This window comes from Podarcis melisellensis, assembly GCF_964234715.1.
Source record: "Podarcis melisellensis genome assembly, chromosome: 13".
Taxonomy (NCBI): domain Eukaryota; kingdom Metazoa; phylum Chordata; class Lepidosauria; order Squamata; family Lacertidae; genus Podarcis; species Podarcis melisellensis.
In genome coordinates, this window is record NC_138545.1 from 52,836,250 (window position 1) to 52,855,228 (window position 18,979).

The following is an 18,979-nucleotide window of genomic DNA, read 5'->3' on the forward strand; positions in this document are numbered from 1 at the left end:
GCGTGAACGTCACTGTCTGTGACGCGAGCTCTTCGCGACGAGCGAGGCTGGATGACGCGCTTTCCGGAGCGCCCGCTTCTTCGGCGACGGCTATGGCGGCTTCGGGTCCGGCGGCCGGGAGGCCTCGGGGGCGGCCGGCGGCGGCCTCGGTGGGGCAGGAGGAGCTGCGGCGGCTGATGCGGGCGAAGCAGCGCGAGGCGGCGGCCGGAAAGAAGAGGAGGGTCGACTCTCCCTTCGCCAGATACCCTTCCTGCGCGGGGGGGGGCGGGGGGGGTCTCCTGCTCTGGGCTCCATAGCAGCGCTGTGAGGTTTGCGGCTGGGATGGAGACCGGGGAGGACGGGGCTAGGAAAGAACTCTGCAGCCGCTGCTGTTGTATTTGCTCCCCTCCTCGCTCCCAGAGTGGGACCCAACACGGCCTGCAAATAATACTAAGAACAGCTAGGAACATAGGAGGGAGACAACAGGAATTAAAAAACAGTTAAACATTGAGAGAATTAAGCTAAATATGAATACAAAATACCTTCTGAAACCATGCAGATAATCACAACAACAAGAAGAAGAAGCATGGACCAACCCTTTCATTAGCAGCAGTCAGCTCCCCATAAAATCTCAGAACCAGGAGAGGTTCATTATGAAGTATTTCAGAGAGCTTTAGCCTAAGACATATTCGTTGTTCCATCAGTGATTATGATGTTACCCAGGTTGCCATAACCATTTCTATGTCTCCTTTCCTCTCCCTAACTCGTTGAAACAAGCAGGGCTCAAGACCTGCAGCTGTCATAGATTGACTGGGGGGGGGGGGGGAGGGAGGTATGGATTTGGTCCTGTCCCTTGTGAGGGGGCATTGCCAACTTCTTAGCCTCTGTTTTCTCCATCCTCACTGCAGCTCCCAATCTTGTTTGAAAGACTGGCTGCATAGTAGTTTGTTTGTTTCATTTCTGTCTCACCTTTTTGTCATGCAGTTACATGATCCCCCCCCCCCATTTAATCCCCACAACAACCCTGTGGGATAGTCTAGGCTGAGAGCAAGAGACAGCCCAAGGTCACCCAGTGAGCTTCATTGCCAAATGCAGATTCAAACCTTGGTCTCCCAGTTCCTAGTCTGACACTCTAACCACTACACCACATTGGCTTTTGTTTTTGGTATAAATGACCGAAATAAATTCATATTTCTTTAATGTGCCACCGAAACTCTTGTTCTTTGCGGAAGCAGACTAGCACAGCTACCCCTTTGGAAAATAAGCTCTTGCTGTATCTCAGTGTAATTTATATCTCAGTGGTAGCAAAGCAAAAAGTGGCTTTAAAAAAACTAAGTGTACAGGAATCATTGTTATGAAGCCAAGTCTCTTTAATAGCTTCACACATACAAATTTACATTTTACTTCTCACTTTTAAAAGCTATAATATGGCTTAATACGTATTTTAGCCAAGTTTATGTTGCATGTTCAAAGCCCACAACTCCAGTTTTTAGAGGTGGGTTATTTTTATATTCATTTCCTTGATTCCAAATTCTACATATAACAGTTTGGGAAACTTAAGCTGCTCTCTCTGCAACATGCCTGTGAAGAGTGAACTGTTGTGGCAAACACATGTGCTTGGGAAGCAACACAAAGAGGTAAGAGACAGTTCTTTTTTTAAAAAAGTAATGTGCTTACAATAATTGTTTTATGTGTTATGTTTTATGTGTTATGTTGCAAAGCTAAGACTAATAGTTCTTTTCTTAATTACCAATCTAGAAATTGAAATGCACTGACAATGTTAATATGCAACTAAATCTTTACATTATTGTCTTAGGGTAATTTAAATGTCATAACGCCAGTAATATCGCTGTGAATTTTGTTTGGTTGCTTGTCTCTAGCATTTTTGTCTTATCTTGCTATGGCTGTATGCTAATGCAATAAAGGTTTGATATTTGATTCTGCAGTACAATAATACATGAGATCTGATTATCTTACAAACTAGACATAATAGTGCCCCCCATTTTTCCCCATTTAAAACATTGACTTTTAAAAGGATGATTATAACAAAAATGCAAATTTGCTTCATATGCTAAATAGTCTAATTACATAAAAGTAACAATGTCTGTTGCCCCTTGTTGCAGGCTTTCTTGAATATTTTTTTGCTAATATTGCTAGTATTTTGTGGAAAATATGCTACTTGTGAAAAGAACTTAAATTCTTCTATGTTGTAATAATTTATTCCTTGGGAATAAAGTACAGGTGCTCATCTGTTGATTTTAATCCCCACCCCTGCAGAAAGTTGAGCAGTTGAGAAATCTTAAACAATCAGTACCAGGTCCTATTCCTGACACCTCATCTTCTGTAAAGAGGAAAACAACCAACACAGAATCTCCAGAACTGAAGAAAGCCAAAGGTATGGAAATGTTAGGCTGTGCTTACTGACCTGGTCATTTTTCTACAGTTCTTCCCTGTTCCCCAGCTGTCTTGAAATCATTTGTGGATTAAATATTTTCCTTGGATGGTGTGTTTTATATGAAATTATATGAAGCTGTTAGGAGCAGTCTGTTGGAGATTTGGGGCACAGTTTGAGTCAGGAGATCTGTGCACAAGCTGAACCAGGACCTGGACACACTGGTGGTCTGCGTGAGGACTAATAAACTGAGGCTGACAAGGCAGACAAGTGGTTCCTGCAGCTGAAAATTGGCGATTTTGCCTCTTCTAGGTGCACTCTCTTTGAAGGGGCAGGTCCACAGTTAGCAGGTGTTGTTGGAACCACATTTGACCATGGATGCACATGTGGTCTCTATGGAGAAGAGTGCTAGTACAATTTGGCCACTGTGACACATGCATTGGTAACCTCACATTCTAGAATGTTGTAATGCAGTCTTTGTGGTTCTTCTTCCCTTCCAGCTGGTTCATAGGCTGCTGCTAGTGCAGAATGTCATGGACCAGGTGGTGAGTGGTGCTCTTTACTGAGCACATGCCAGGCCCACACTAATGGGTCTACACTAACTACCTGTCACCAAATCAATTTTAAGGAGTTGCTATTTACATATAAAGTCTGAAACAATTCCATACCAGCTTACCTGGAAGCCTGGTTAAGGACAATAAATGTTCTTTTTCACTGGGAGCATTAGTGTTACAGAATGCACTCCCTTGCTGAAATGCTATTTTGCTGGCTTTTGAAAATGATTCTATTACACAGGCATTTTCCCAACCCCAGTCTCCTGTTTTAAGAGAAGTAATAGGATTTTTTAATTGAATATTTTAATTATAGATATTTATGTCTTAATGTTTCTCTACTTTTTTCTAATTGCCTAGACGCCTACTTTGACATTAAATATAAATGAATTAATAATCAATACAAGTAGTATTTGAGTACCCATAACATGAATGCCAGGCAGATTTGCTAATAATTCTAAATTAGTTTTTGATGGGTACTTGCTAGGACAGAGAACAGATTGTGGTAAAATGCTGAAAGTAACCATTCATGGTTTCTAGTCAACTAGATGTGCCCTTGTATATTACACACTGTAGTTGCTGCTATGGTGCAGTGTTTAAAATGCTGGGGGTGTGTGTTTTGAATAAATGCACCCAAAGGGGGTGAATTTAATCTTGGTTAAAGGTCCTAGCGTTAGAGTGGAAGATTAAAGCTATGTTTAGGTAAGCTACAGTTTTATGTGACGGGGAAGGCTACACAAAATTTCTTTTAACTGATTTTATATCTACTTTTTTGTATTTTTCCTGTTACCACATTAATTGCTTTTGTTTCTGATGTTTTTGATTGGTTTTATATTTGTTTTATGGTTCTCTTTTGTAGGCCATCTTGAAAACCTAGATTAATAAAATTATGTTTAATTTTAAAACACACACTTTAACATAAGGAAATTTCAGCTGCTTGCAATGCCTGTGTTTCTTGGAGTAACTGTCCTATGAATTGTTCTTTTAACATACCATCACCTGACTGTAACCACTTTAACACTGGTCAAACCTTAGCTCAATTACCTGAAAAAACCCTGTTATATTGATCTATTATTATTTATTAAATTTGTATACCACCATTCATCCACAGTTCTAAAAGAGATGACAGTGCAATGTGGATGGAAGAAGGTGCTATTTTTCAATAGTTTTAAAGTCCAGACTTGGAGGTGTCACTCTATCCATTTAAGACATATTTTAAGGCTGCATAATGTGGGTTGCTATGTCAGCAAAAAAGTAGCCTCCAAGGGATTCAATGACATCACAGTCATTGCGTCACAATCATTGGCATCATAAGTTTTTATCGTCTCCTGCACTCAGAGGTAGAGTGTGTGCTGAGAGAGAGAGACTTGCCCAGGTTGTCCCCACTGAGTGGGGATTTGAACTTGGCTTACCTTAGTCACACGACTGATCCAGAGTTCTTCCTGGGTCACTGCAGCTTGGATGTGAAGTTCATCTTTGTGTTCTTTTTCTGTTTTAAATGTGACAGAACTCTGATAAAATGTTTTGCAGATTCAAGGGACCATCCGCAAACACTCTCTTCTGGGTAAGTTGAGATGGTTGTTATTAGCTCTGTTTTTACATTTTCTTTTTTCATAGTTATGGATATGAACAGGGTGTTATATTTGTTATTCATTGCCTGACGTTCTAACTGGTGCTGAGAAATTTGCTTTCAAACAGAGTGGTTTGAATGTTCCCATATGGCAATTGTTCAAATGCAGTGACTGACAACATTGTTTCCATTATACTACAGTTACTTCAGAGAAAATTATCTTATTTTGTGGGGAGTCCCAGATGGGGACACCCATTGGAGGTGACCACCATGTGGAAAGCTCTTTGGGAAGCACAAATTTGGCATGGGGAATGTCTATTTAAGGGAGGAAAGTTTTGTTTTTGTTTTTTAAATCACCTTAGGTTAGGTGTACTTGAAATAATTGTCTTGATTCTGGCTTGTATTATGATGGAATGTTTTTCAGTTGTTGTGGAAAGCCAGCCAGATGGGTGGGGCATAAATAATAAAATTATTGTTATTTTTATTTCATTTTTTTAAGGCTGCCAGCAGATTTTTTTGGAAACAATGAACAAGCAGAAGCAGAAAAGGCCTCTTGCAAAGCTTCAAGTGGTGGCTTATTACTTGGAGACTCTGAAGAGGAGGAGGAGGAGGAAGAGGCAGAAGAGGTGGCCAAAGAAATCCAGGACAGCAGCAGCAAACCTCCTTTGTCGTCCACGGTGCAGCATACAGCAACACCAGCCCACCCTCTAAAAGTAGACACCGCTGCTTTACCATCAGGTAACTCTGGGACTTTCTCTGCTGACTTTACAGTAAAAAAATATAGAGAGTTCCAAGGCCACTCCAGCTGACATGGTACAAATCAGAAGTTTTGCTTAACTTTACCTCTGAAGTTGTCTCATGCCCTCTTTTATGGCTTCCGAAGTATTGCTGTGCCACATTAGGTAGGCTTATCCGTATATACTGCAGTGCGCTCCATGTGTGTCATACATGCATATTAGGTGGCTTCTCATGCCAAATGAAAACTAGCAATCATCTGCTATTGATGGTTGTAGATGTCCAGAATTCTGTTTCCAAGTGTGGCCAGCCAGATGTTTCTGAGGAACTCCAATATGGCATGGAGTTCTCTTCATTACTAGCATCTTGTATGCAGAGCCTCTGCGGTTCTCTCATAGTACAACAGCATAGCTGACCAATTCTGATATATACAACTCAAGGACTAGTACGGGGGTAGGCAACCTAAGACCCGGGGGCCGGATGCGGCCCAATTGCCTTCTCAATCCAGCCTGCGGACGGTCCGGGGATCAGCATGTTTTTACATGAGTAGAATATGTGCTTTTATTTAAAATGCATTTCTGGGTTATTTGTGGGGCATAGGAACAGTGGACCGGCCCACGGTTGAAAAAGGCTGCTGATCCCTGGTGATTTTTAAATACATGAGTCCCCAAATTCTATTATGAACAAGCAAACAGTTTATTTTATAGCTTAGTGTATGTTATAGCTTTAGTCTAAAAGCGGTGTAAATTTGGTGCTTTTCTAAAAAAGTGCACAGTTGCGACAAATTGAGCTTCAGTGCAACACTATTCAGGATTCAGGATTAGGATAGACCTATCCTAATAAATTTGGTCATTTTAAAGTAGTGGTCACCAACATGCAGCCCAGTCCTATGCATGCGTCCTCGGATATGTTTACAGAGTCCAGTGGGACTACTGCTAAGTTAAGTGTGCACAGTATTTCAATCTAAGCAGTGGTGAATCTTGTAAGTTAATCATTCTGTGAAGTATTTCCTTTTGTTGATACTTATATCAACTTTATTGGTTCATCACAAGGTCTGAGTGATCTCAGTTTTTCCCTCTCTGCTCATCGTTTGTGCAATTAATACATCCATTTTTAGTGACTTGGGCTTTCAAATTGTGCATATTACACCGGCAGTGATTCTTTTCTCTATTGCTCTATTTTCTCTATTCTCTATTCAGACAATAAAACTTTAGCTGCACCTTTAGTCTCCCATTCTGGCTCTATTCAGAAAGCGGAAATACAAGAAAAAGTTGTGGAAAGGTAAGCTAGTCAGTGTAAAGGTTTTCCTTCCTATTTAAGTTTGTAATTAAATGTGTTTGGGTTCTCATAATTAATAATCCTCAGTATGCCTCGTATATTGGTACTTTTTTTTAAAAAAAAGTCAGTCTGATCAGATGAACCAGTATTTTAACAGTGTTCGTAACTTAAACAATTAGGACACCATATATCATGGAGCTTTGAGAAAGCAGTATATTAGGAGAAAGGCTTCTTGTATTTGTTTCCTTTATCTTTATTAGATCTTGGAGGTTTGGAAAAATTAAACTTACAGTGCCAATTGATATGGTTAGCTCAAAAGGGGTTCCTTCATTTCTCCTCAGCCTCAGGCCAGCGGGTGGGGAGCGCTAGTGGGCATTCATTGCGCTGCTCGCTCTGTTCTCGGTGCAGATATCTGATCTGCTGTTTTGAAGGAGTTAAAACTAGTGCAGAATTGGCTCAAGACAAGCCATCACCTTAACATTTCAGGAAAGAAAACACTGCGGAGGCCTTGCCAGAGGGATTTTTTGATGATCCTGAAGTGGATGCAAAGGCAAGTGTGATTTGTTCCAATTTCAGCACATGTCAATTCTTTGAGGAATTAATTCAGCTAGTCAGCTAGCGATTACAGAAGCTGAATAAAAGATTTACATAATGATTGAAATTCTTTGTGGTATCCTTCTGTAAACGATTTGATTAACTTGCAGCAGTTTTGGTGTAGCAATTAGCACTGGCTTTCTCTAAGTTTGTGTTGAATATTGTCTGACATGAATCAAAAGTAGAGATGGGAAGGCCTGGGGAAAAACCGGGAAAATTGGGGGGGGGGGACACTGGTTTTATTTCCAATTTTTCTGGGGGTTTTCCCAGGCCTTCCCATCTCTAATCAAGAGTAATTGATCCTACTAGCCAAGATGCTGTATTCCTCATATGCAGTCAGATTTCCCTCTGCTGTTCTTGTAAGTGGTTGACAAATAGAGAGTGCAGTGAGACTGTTAATTAGCACACCTGTACACAGCTAGTTGAAATGTGATGTTTATTCTGTGATGCCCTAGATTTTGCAGAATTAATGGATGTGGGCCTGACAAAAGATGTAGCAAAGTTGGGAATAAATGTCCATGTAAAATGAAGGTAGACTGTATTGGGGCAATGTACAGATCAGCCTTTGCTTCTAAACTCTTAGAATAAATGCATAAAAAAATTCAAAATGCACATCTATAATCCAGCCTTTAATTACCATCTTGCCTCCTCCTGCCCCCCTCTCTTTCCAGCAGCCCATACAGATGTGCAGATACAGCTGGAGAGCTTTCTAAGCACTCACTTTGCTTAGTTGCTAAGAGTCCCAGCCTCATCTCCAACAGAAACAGCTAGAATTTTTATGGTTTGGGAGTAGCCAAAGCAGTATCTCTCTTGAGATCATTTCTCTCCAGAAACTTTTCCTTGGGAGACGTTCCTTTAGTATAGCTGAAGGAGCGTCTCCACCACCTTCATTCAGCCTGGACACTGTGAAGTCCTCCAAGGATCTTCTGGTGGTTCCCTCACTGCGAGAAGTGAAGTTACAAGGGGCCAGCAGGGGGCCTTCTCGGTAGTGGCGCCCTCCCTCTGGGACACCCTCCTGTCAGATGTCAAGGAGATAAACAACTACACAACTTTTCGAGAACATCTGAAGGCAGCCCTGTTTAGGGAAGTTTTTAAGGTTTGATGTTTTATTATGTTTTTATATTTTGCTGGAAGCCACCTAGAGTGGCTGGAGAAACCCAGCTGGATGTATAAGTAATAAAATTATTATCATTATTCAGTTTGGTGAGTGTTGGTGGCCTTTTCTCCAGGAACCTTCCTTGCCATTACAGGTTAGGAGATGGGGAAGAGTGTTCTTGAGTAATACTTTATGTTCCTTAGTAATCACATTCAGCCATAGTAGCTGCATTTCAGAAACCTCCTCTAGATTGTACATTGAAGTGACCTTTTTAAAAATTATCTCCAGAGTCATAGGGACTGAAAACAAGGATATCTGTAACAACAACAACAACAACAACAACAACAACAACTTAATATTTATACCCTGCCCATCTGGCTAGGTTTCCCCAGCCACTCTGGACGGCTCACAACAGAATTAAAAGCACAATAAACCATCAAACATCAAAAACTTCCCTAAACAGGGCTGCCTTCAGATGTCTTCTAAAAGGCAGGTAGTTGTTTATTTCCTTGACATGTGTAAATGCTCCGACTACCTACCTGTTTCAAGCAGGTTCATGTGTGTTTAGTGTTTTTATATCCAGAAGACATCTTAAAACAAGAAAGGAAAAGCAAGTTTCTATCCCTTTCTCTGTCTTAATAATTTAAATTGGAGGGGGGGGGGTTCTGCTGATGCCCTGTAGGACTGAATGGAAGCTGCCCAAATCAGAGAAGGGGCTTCTGGTTCTTTTTTCCTTTTGTTTGTTTGTTTGTTTCCTGTGCCTGTCTGAATGTTCCTGATATTTAACCTCTGGAAGACATTAGAAGTCTAGATTAGAAAGAGTTCTGATGCCTGGTTACCAATATTGTAGTGGTTTGCATATGCTAATTGTTGCTGCCTGACTTTGAATTTGCCTCAGAGGGTTGAAGAAGCAAATGCTTTTGAAATAGATATAATTTATTGATATAAATAAATTGATATAAATAAATTATCAATAAATTATTGATATAATTTATTACTGATCAAGCATTAACTGAATTCTTTTAAACTTTTATTGTCCAATATGTAACAAATTAAAAAAGGCAGACCATAGTACACAAGGGGGGGGGGGTACTACATCTAAAACATTCACAAAGAGCAAAAGCAATGTATGGTTAATGAAGTGTATATTCTTATGGTAAGTTACTTTGAAATGATTTACGTACTGTTATATTGTAGCATAATTAATCATTCAGAATCAAAGCACACGACTTGCTTTTACATGGATGAAATGTGTCTCACTTTTGGAGGGGGAAACAAATGCACAAAACAGAGCTATAAACATAATTCCAATGAAAATTGATTTTCCCCAATTACTTTATTTAGCCTGAAGTATATTTAGCTGGCATTGGTATGGCAAGCTATATGGCTTGTTGCAGCTTTCAGAAGGATGAGTCTTGCTATAAGTGTCAACCCAGAGATCTACTCTCTACCTGTTAAACCAATAGGAAACAGGAGGCAAGGCAGCTATAGTTCTCACACTCCCCCCCCCACCATATTTTTGTCTGCCCCTTTGCCTTCCTCCTCATACTGTGCAGCAGCTCTCTATTAACCATCCTTGTGTCCTTTAACACAAGGGGGGCAGATATAAGGAATGAGGGGGAAATGAACAGAAGAAGCCGGGCCTGAGATTTGGGTCTGTTGCATGCCCAATGCGGGTAAAGAGGCTGTCAGGCCAGCTGCTGTGTCCTTGCTCCTGAGTTATACAGGTGATCATCTATAGATCAACACCTGTTAGGTGTAGTAGTAGCTAAATGTGAATCAAGAAGCCTATAGCCATGATTTTGGTGGGTGGTCTTAGATGGGGCTGGGCAATACCTGGTTTTCAACTTCATGATATATCATCAGCTAAACATCGCAATATACTGATATATCACAATGTCTGAAATAAGGATGGAGCTATGTGGAGGCATTGGCTGGCTGCATGGTTTCCCCCCACATTGTGATTTTTGCATAACACCCCCCCATGCTTTGCAATATATTGCCAGGTCAGAAATTATGAAACCAGTATCATGGTATGGACTTCAAACCAGTTTTGGACAATATATCAATATATTGCCTAGTCCTAGTCTTAGATAAGCTGCTCCCTCTCTTCTTCTCTCTCCCTCAGTCCCCTAATATTACCTGGGTAATATTAACCTTGCTTTCAAGGGGATGTGCATGAGATGCTTTGGGACACAACATAGTGTAGTAGTGATATAACATACTGCTGCTGAATTTTGAAGGAGCAGTGTAATTTTTTTGTCTTTTGTTAATTTTTTTTGTAAGATCGAAAAGCATTTTTCTCTCTTCTCCCCAGCTCATAGTAAAACATATTCTGTCCATCTCCTCCCTCTCTTTCTGTATCATTCTTCATGTGCCCTCTTTATTTTTATATATATGCATATGCTGGCAGAGTAGCACCTTATTTGAAGGAGATGCTGTTTGTATGCCTTCAGTTACTCTGAGACCAGTTCTCCCTAGTGCTAGCAGATGTGTCTTCATCCCATTTCAATTCCCAGTATCTTAGCCAAATCTTGAAAAACACATAGTAAATATACTTTGAATAACATGTGTAACAAGGACAGACATTTTATGGTACCCAAGCGAGGAATCAAGCAGATAGGGAAATATTGCTGAATCCATTGATGCTACAATATTCTGTGGTGCCAGAATGCTAATGACTCTTATTCTAAATATCAAGGAGTTAGGGGGCTAAGTTGATAGCATATAGTAGATAACAAATATGTGTTCATTCTTAGTAGCTCACATACTGCTTTCATCTGCTCTCTTTGATGTCCCTTAGTGTGTTTAAGTTGACAATGCATTGCAGTGCAAACTGGTAGCACATAATCTGAAATAAGGATTCTCTCTCTCTCTCTCTCTCTCTCTCTGAATATAGCTTCAAGTTGTCTGGATAAATTGTTTGCTTCGAAAAAAACAGCAACTTAGCAACCAAGTTCTCCTTGCTTGCAGCATGAAGTAGAAGTAGAACCAATAATGAGAAATAAGAATACAGCCTTCCACAAATTGCTCATCTCTCTCATTTCATAGGTGAGGAAGGTTGATGCTCCAAAGGATCAGATGGACAAAGAATGGGATGAATTCCAGAAGGCTATGCGACAAGTCAACACTGTAAGTTGATGCCTCCTGTTTTGAATTGCTTGCACATGCAGAACTAGAACTTGGCAGAGTGACATTCCACTGCATTTGCTGACTGTTTTAATATCGGTTAAAATCATTTTATAAGCTAGCTGTGGCCTGAGTATCCCCCCTTCAAACAGTGAAGTGAAGAAACTTTAGTAACAGATGACACTACACCAAAAATTGTGATGAAGTTTGCTTTTTAAAAATTTGATCAGCATATCCTATCTAGCAGGAATGCAGGATGTATATTCTGTCAGGCCAGATGGCCTGTTACGGTGCACTTGATATTTTTATACTTTATACATATACTCTATATATGCAATAATTATCTGGCTCTGGATTGGATCGAACACTCCTCCCATGTGGCTTCATTTTTATTGCAAGATTTGCCTCACCACATCCGTTGTTGACTAGATCTGTGGTTCTCACATCCTGCTTTTAAAAACCAATCCCTTTGAAGGTGATCACTCAGCAACTTCACTTGTGCCTGTGAACTTTGCTTTCAAACTTTGGCGTTGCAGAAAGTTTTCCATGAATGAATTGTTGGGAGAAGACTGTTGTAGAGCAGTCATCCTATTCTGAAATGCACTCGGTGCTATAAACACAGTAGATGTTCATACAAGATCAGCAGTGGACACATTTAGTGAACATTAGTGGTGCACAAGGGCTCTTCTTGGTTACATGTTGGCCACTGGCTGCACAGCATCTCCAAGACACTCAACTTTGAGAAAGTATATGCTGAAAGAAATAACAGGTTAAAATATATTTTGGAAATTGGAGATTAATTGTTAACAGAATTCTTAAACGTGAGTTTCATCATCAGTGCTCATATTACTAAAGCACCAAGATCTTCTTTGCTTGGGTTTGTCACTTTCAAAACGTATTGTGGTGGGTCAGAGCAAGTTGGCTTTCTCTTAACTTGTAGTTAAGATAATAGGAGCAAGCTGTATTCTCCCTTTTACCTGCTGCCAGAAGCAGGTTAAGACCACATTCCTTCTTAATCCAGGGTTTTAATTTGCTTAAATTCAGGTTAAGTGGAGAGCCTATCCAGTTTTGGAGAATCTGTTGCCAGGATAATCCTATAGCTTGCTCCTAGTTTTCTCACTGCAGTACAGAGAAGGCAAAGCTTACTTTTATATCAATCCAGTTTTGCTACGGAAAATAATACCCACCTTTTCTGAGTTAGATTTCAGAAGCTATAGTAGCTGAAGAAGATGAGGAAGGGCGACTCGACCGTCAAATTGGAGAAATAGATGAGCAGATGTAAGTTAAGTAAAACCTGATTTCAAAAAGCTTAATGTCAACGCACTGCTTGAAATTTAATACAACAAAATTCTGCAACTTTTATATAACACACACAACTCTGTGCTTGCTGTTGTGTTTTTGCTAGTCAGGGGTAGGGAGAAGAGATTCTTTGGGAACTGAATTCTGCAGCTACTATCACATTCCACAGCTGTGGACTTCCTTGTACCTGCTACATCTCCCCATCCTCACACACACGGCTAGATAGAATCAAGTGATGAAATTTGGAGGAAGGCCCTAAATATCATAGACATGCAAAGTGTCAAAGGTTCTCCTAGACTTTTTAAACAGTTCCATTTCTGTACAAGAGCACTTTAGATGCACAATTAAGAATTGCATGGCTTAGGACATTTGCCAGTTCCACATCTTTGGAATGGTTAGTCCCATGCATGAGATCACAACAGGATTCTTAAAGCCAACTTCCATACTTACTTTTGGGTCCAGCTCTTCTCATATCTGATTCTAACCGAAAGTAGATGAGGTTCTAGAGCAAGAGTGGCTAACCTGTGGCACTCAACATTTTATTCGTCCCTAACTCCCAGCAGCCCCAGTCACCATGGTCAATGTTCAGAGAAGATAGGAGTTCTGCAACATCTCAAGGATCACAGGTTGACCACCACCCAGACTCCTGTTATATCTTTTCCTTGCCTTGCCCCTTGTATCCTGTTGTCCACAGCTAAAACACGTCCTTAAGCACAATGATACAGTAAGCTCACCTTAATATTATAAAATATCTGGAGGCACCAAGGAACTTTTTTCTATTAGTGTGGCCTCACTTTGGGTGTATGCTTTGCTGCACAATGTAAGACTACCCCTCCCCCCCCCTTCCTTAGCTGGTGACTCCCAAGTGGAAGCAGGAACATGGAAACCGGTGGAGGGGAGTGTTTGAGGTCTCTTGAGATTTATTGATTAATGAATCACTTCCTTTTTTTTCTTTTGTAGCCAAATAACTTTACATGAGTGTCTTAAGTTTAGAGTATCCTTAACTTTTTTTATTGTCAGCTCTGGAAATGTACCGTATTTTTCGCCCTATAGGACGCACTGTCCCATAAGGTGCACCTAGTTTATTTGGGGGGGAAATAAAGGGGAAAAAATTATTTCCCCCCCAGCCCCCAGAACAGGCAACTCTCCGCAAGCCGTGGAGCCCGGTGCCGGGCTGCCGCGCCTTGCGGAGAGCCACGCAAAGCTTGGGTGCGCTGAGCTCAGCGCGCCCAGGCTTCAGCATGCAGGCAACTCTCTGCGCAAAGCCTGGAGAGCGAGGGGGGTCGGTGTGCACTGACCCCTCTCGCTCTCCAGGCTTCAGCGAAAGCCTGCATTCGCCCCATAGGACGCACACACATTTCCCCTTCATTTTTGGAGGGGAAAAAGTGCGCCCTATGGGGCAAAAAATACGGTAACTGGCTTTGGCTGTCAAGCTGACACTTTTGTACCATAAAAGTTTTCAAAATAAATTTAGTGAAAGTTGCTGGTTCCTGTTCCTTCAGTAGAAAATGTAGAAAACGTATTAAATTGCTGTCTGTTCTTGACTCAGAAGTGCAGAACTATTGTTCATTTGTATTTTTTTAAAAAATAAAAGATTAAAAACAGAGATGCAAAATATAGTGGAATAAAATTAATTTCCACAAATCAATAGTTTTCAAATTGTTCCAGAAAACCTTGGAAGTCTATATAAAATTCTTTAGTGAACCAATCAGGCGCTTTTCCTTCCATGTGCCGTCCAAGAAAGGAAGATTGTCTGGTTGCGTTCTAAGCATTTATGCAGTCTGCTCGGTGACAGAGGTGTTCAACAGGCCAACCCAGTATTCTGCATGACATGAGCGGCTTGCACAGGGTTCAGGGCTTTGGTGCAAGATACCCAGGAGTTCACTGGAAGAAAGGTCAATATGGCAAGTGTTCCCTGAAGGAAAGCCATCTGAAAACCAGCTCCTAAATAGCAGGCAGTGGCCCCAGTGCAAGTACGGCTTGCTAGGCTTACCCTTTGCACCCCAAAAGGACAAGTAAAAAGCAGCTGGAAAAGTCTGAACTCATTTAGTGATAGCAGCTCAGGTTCTTGGACAAAGTACCATAGGCTTGAATGTTAATGTTGTGTCTGAGAAACTGCCATGTTCTTTCCAAAGATATGAAGACTGTGAACTTAAAAGGCACACCATTGCAGCTTTTCACTTAAGCAGCAGAAGAGGGCAAATTATTATTTTTAATTTTACCCTAGTGAATGTTTCCGCCGTGTTGAACAACTGCGTGACCGCCAGGAAGTACTGAAGGATAAACTGAAGGAAGCCATGAGACTAAGAGCTGCACAGGTTGAGGACGGCGACACTGGCAGTGATGACGAAGGAGAACTGCATGACCTCCTCTCTCAGGACTGGAGGGCAAAAGGAACATCGTTGTAGCTGCTAGGAGCCAATCTCCTGATGGGTGGTATTTTGGTCTTCTAACACACTTAGGATAAAATATTTATTTGAAGAATCCTGCAGGTATTGAAACGTGTAAAAATACGTTTATAGGGTTAAGAGTAGAAAAAGCCATTGTAAAGAGTTGTATATTGTAAAAACTTTTTTTTTAAAAAAAATGTAATTGTAGCTTTCCTATTAAGATCTACAGAAAATGTTTTATTTGCTCTATGAATCCAGTGTAGCTTCTGTTGTGTTACCTGTGCTGTTTTAATACCCATTAAAAGTGTTAGGGTCTAGGGAACACATAGGGAAGTGTGAGCCCAAGCAGTTGGAGCAAGCTGCAGGGCAAAGCAGGGATTTGACTTTCACTGCCACAGCCAAGGCTACACAGGGCTTGGTGCCGGATCCATGGACTCTCACCTCCACGCCTTCTCCCAATATGTATTTGAAATACTCCTTGGATTCAAAAGGGGTTTTCCATTTGGCAGGGGGCGGGGGCTCCTGTTTGAGAAAATAAGTCTGAAGCCTGTACACAGTACATCTTTTATTGTAAGATTCCTAACTATTTAGTTACTTGTAGATGCTAGTTAACCTGTATGATCCTAGAAAAACTTCCTTGCTGCCTTGGACTTGCTGTCTTTTTCTAGTATAGTTTAGAAAATACTTAGACAGCCCTGAAGGATGGCTACTGGGTTAAACAGAACAAGAGAAATTTTGTCCTGTGTGCTTTGCACAATATGTGTTGGTTAATTTATAGAGCGAGTACGTACAACCATGAGTAGACATTTCACTTAGGCTGTTTGGGCTCTGTGCCACTGAAACCTTTTCTCAGGAGCAATGTAATGCAATCCGATCTGAAATAGCAAAGACACAATGCTTTTTTCTAATTAATGATGCTGCCATAAATCAAGTAAAATGTTGTTTGGAATAGATATTCCAATAAAATACTTTCTCTGAAGGAGAAGTGGTTTTGTTTTTTTTACTGTGGTATAAGCGCTGCTGTCAGTTTCAGCACTTGGCCCTAACCTATAAGAATTATGTTTGGATATTGCCTAGTAATATTTCCTGAAGTCAAACAGTAGTATGAATGTCAACAGTAAGGAAAGGCCTATTAATCCATCAGTTATGTCCTGGATACCTGTATTTTTAAAGCAATTGTTCATCATCCAAAGAGCTACCTGGGTTTATCTAAGGGATTTGTTTCAGCCCAGTGGCATTCTTTGTGTCTTTTCTTTTACTAGCACTTCTGCTACTCCTGTCATATTAAATTGTTTCTTGACACCCCTCAGCTCCACAAGTAGTTCTAATGTGGTATAGCAACCTGATTTTTGTGAAATGTACCTGAAGCTCTCTTGTGCTCATGGACATGCCATGCTGGACATGGATTCTCTCCAGAACCTCCCACAGACCCAGCAAGCTTTTGCAAACATAATAATATCCTATTCAAAATACCATTTCCACATGGATGATACCTGTTTTTTTTCCCCCCATTAAACCACTCACTCAACATGTTGGCTGAAAGTTCCCATTAAGCAAATTATTGTGCAATACTCTTTAAGATGCCATATGAGGTTGTAATTCTTTCCCCCAATAAGCACCAGGCCTAATTGCAATTATGTCAAACTTTTAATTGTTAATGCAAAACAAGCCATAGGTCTGAACTCATTGGTGACAAGTCACAAAAATAGTATTTGATCAACATCTTCGTTACAAAGTTAAAAATCACAACAGCTATTTGTATGCACAAAGCTAAGATGTGGTTTTTAAAGTCAGGAAAACCTTTATTTATAAAAAACAGCTTATTTAGTTTATCAAGTCTATACTTAATATATAGTGGTTTAAAACATCAACAGCCCATGCTTTGTACAGACTGGCCAGAGCATGAACATCTACAGAAATTTTTAAAAATAATAATCATCTGTTACTGTTCCTTGCTGAGCCTCAAGATTATTAAACCAGAATAGCAATGAAAGCAACACAGGAGTTGGGAAGCACAGTTGCTTAGAGTAAAAGTGTTTATTTTGAGATCTCGGAAGAGTAATAAAGTTAGAAAGGACCACTTCCTCTGTTGATTAGTCCATAGAAAGCATTGTCTCATGAGGCTTTAGAAAAGTCCTGTCAGGGAGCTCAAGCCCTAGTGCATGCTGGGACACATTACAGAGCCCCGAGGCCAGTGACTTCTGAAGAGAGCCTGAAATGCAGGAACAAAAATCAGGGGAAGGGGGGCAAAAAAAGAAAAGAAAAACAGGAAGAAAAACTTCTCACCATTTTAAAAAAACACTTGAGTACAACTGGCATAGAACAGCATTTCAATCCAAGCAAATTCTCACATTGATTTACTTCAATTTATAAAGACAGTTATAATAGTTCTTAACAGTTTTTACAGCAGGTTTCTAGAGCTGTTGAATACCCGAAGCCACTTGACAGTATTTCCATTTCTCCCCCTTCAGTATATACAGACACGGAGACTGTTTGGTTAAGTGCAAATTGTTTGCAATAATGGCAGTTCTACAATTGGTTACAGTGACAAAACGGTAGTGCAAAGGTACTAAGGTTGAGAGAGAGAAAAGTGTACAGAGTACAGAAATGACACACGATACTAAAAATAGTGCTTAGCCCTATACAATTAAAACAACACACTTTTAAATAGTAGGTTTTAAAAAGTATTGCATTTGCATTCTGTTCAATTCCTCATTAAAGCTTTTGTGTCCAAGGAGTGCAATAGTGGGTGAATATGGCAGGCAAATGGATTAAATTCAAAAGATTGTGAGGCAAACAGAGATGCATTATGGCGCCACTGTTTAAAGCAACATAAATTTAATAAGAAAAAAATAGTGAATGGACAAACAGAAAATGCAATTTTTGTGAAAAAAGAAAAGAAGAACCAAACAAAACAAAAAATCCCACTGTCAAATAACTAGTTCCAACAGATAGCAACCAGCCACTATATCTCTCCCAGGATTTGGAGTTTGCTTGCAATTATAGATTCTTATTTTTTAAAATAAAAAATCCCCTTCTTGGTTCATTCCAACCAAATAATAACCTGAAACTCATATCTGGATATGAAATAGCAAATGATGTGTGTCCTGCTTATCTTTTATGCTTGTTTTTCATATGACTGCAATTTGTCATTGGTACAGCAATGTTTTAAAGGGAGCAAGCCTGCTCCCTGGAACTAATGTGAGTTTTTAAGCTGTGGTAAGCTGTGTTTGACTAGTGGTTTTTAAAGGTTTCTGAGTTCTGCCTCCAGAGAAAACTTTCCCTGCAGAGGAATTTTTTTCTTGGGTGCATACCCAAGTCTCCTGGACTGTAGACCAGGTTTTACTTCCCTAGCCTATTCTGGTGGTAGACCGCAGGGCACGCATGCAGAACACCTGTGCACTGATTACATATTGCACAGGAACACTGGTAGTGGCAAGCAAGCTGCCTTTCAGGTAAGCTTGTCTACCATCATTTATCATCTCATTTAATAAGGATATTCATGATTTCCTAAAACATATATTTCAAAACAACTGTGGCCTCAAAAGAGCAGAGGTCTGTTTTCAGCAACAGCAGTACTCAGCAGCCTTTTCTAATGGTTATGTGATATAAGCTCTTAAAAACCTGAGTATTTACACCTGTGATTTGTAGGTGTAATTAGGTAGAGGCACAACTGTTTTAACTATTGGAAACAGAAGTTCATGCAATGAGGAACCCAGAGAGAGGCAGGAGTCTGCCAGCTCAGGTTTTCTGCAACCTCCTTTAATTACCAGGAAGCTTATGTAGGATTCCTGAATAGCTTCCAAGAGATGAGCAGAAGTTATGCAGCAGCTGTACTCAGTTGATTACATCTCCTAAAATTTTAAATCCTATAATTTGAAGAAATGGAAAGGAATAAATTGTAGCATTTTATAAATATAGTATAGAAAAGGTTATTGGATGCTGTTATGGCTTTTACCAGGTACT

At 40.3% G+C, this 18,979-nt stretch overlaps 2 protein-coding genes across 17 annotated transcripts in view; one reads left to right on the forward strand and one right to left on the reverse strand.

Annotated features, from left to right (window-relative positions):
• Positions 1-77: 77 nt before the first annotated feature.
• Positions 78-15,992, forward strand: ZNF830 (zinc finger protein 830). The gene is made up of 10 exons (XM_081885138.1): positions 78-241; positions 1,517-1,616; positions 2,257-2,374; positions 4,453-4,486; positions 4,992-5,298; positions 6,354-6,508; positions 6,992-7,055; positions 11,247-11,327; positions 12,526-12,602; positions 14,851-15,992. Exons 1-10 carry the CDS (start codon positions 93-95, stop codon positions 15,029-15,031), a joined length of 1,266 nt encoding a protein of 421 aa, XP_081741264.1. The 5' UTR covers positions 78-92; the 3' UTR covers positions 15,032-15,992.
• A 649-nt stretch (positions 15,993-16,641) lies between these two features.
• The window catches only part of LOC309355222 (poly(rC)-binding protein 3-like), a 173,546-nt gene continuing 171,208 nt past the window's right edge, over positions 16,642-18,979 (reverse strand). For 15 of the 16 annotated variants that reach the window (XM_081885856.1, XM_081885870.1, XM_081885867.1 and 12 more), the window contains one exon: positions 16,642-18,979. This exon is cut by the window's right edge and continues 1,552 nt beyond it. Coding sequence is in view for 1 of the 16 variants with exons in the window: in XM_081885862.1 (XP_081741988.1) it covers positions 17,189-17,225 (37 nt within the window). In the remaining 15 variants the exon portion in view is untranslated. The other variant, XM_081885862.1, reaches the window with a different exon arrangement.

Excerpts from the sequence above, each read along its gene's own strand:
- ZNF830 (XM_081885138.1), top strand. The coding sequence starts at position 93 with ATGGCGGCTTCGGGTCCGGCGGCCGGGAGGCCTCGGGGGCGGCCGGCG. Across the intron at positions 2,375-4,452 it reads AGAACTGAAGAAAGCCAAAG|ATTCAAGGGACCATCCGCAA; the intron begins GTATGGAAATGT and ends AATGTTTTGCAG. Across the intron at positions 7,056-11,246 it reads ATCCTGAAGTGGATGCAAAG|GTGAGGAAGGTTGATGCTCC; the intron begins GCAAGTGTGATT and ends CTCATTTCATAG.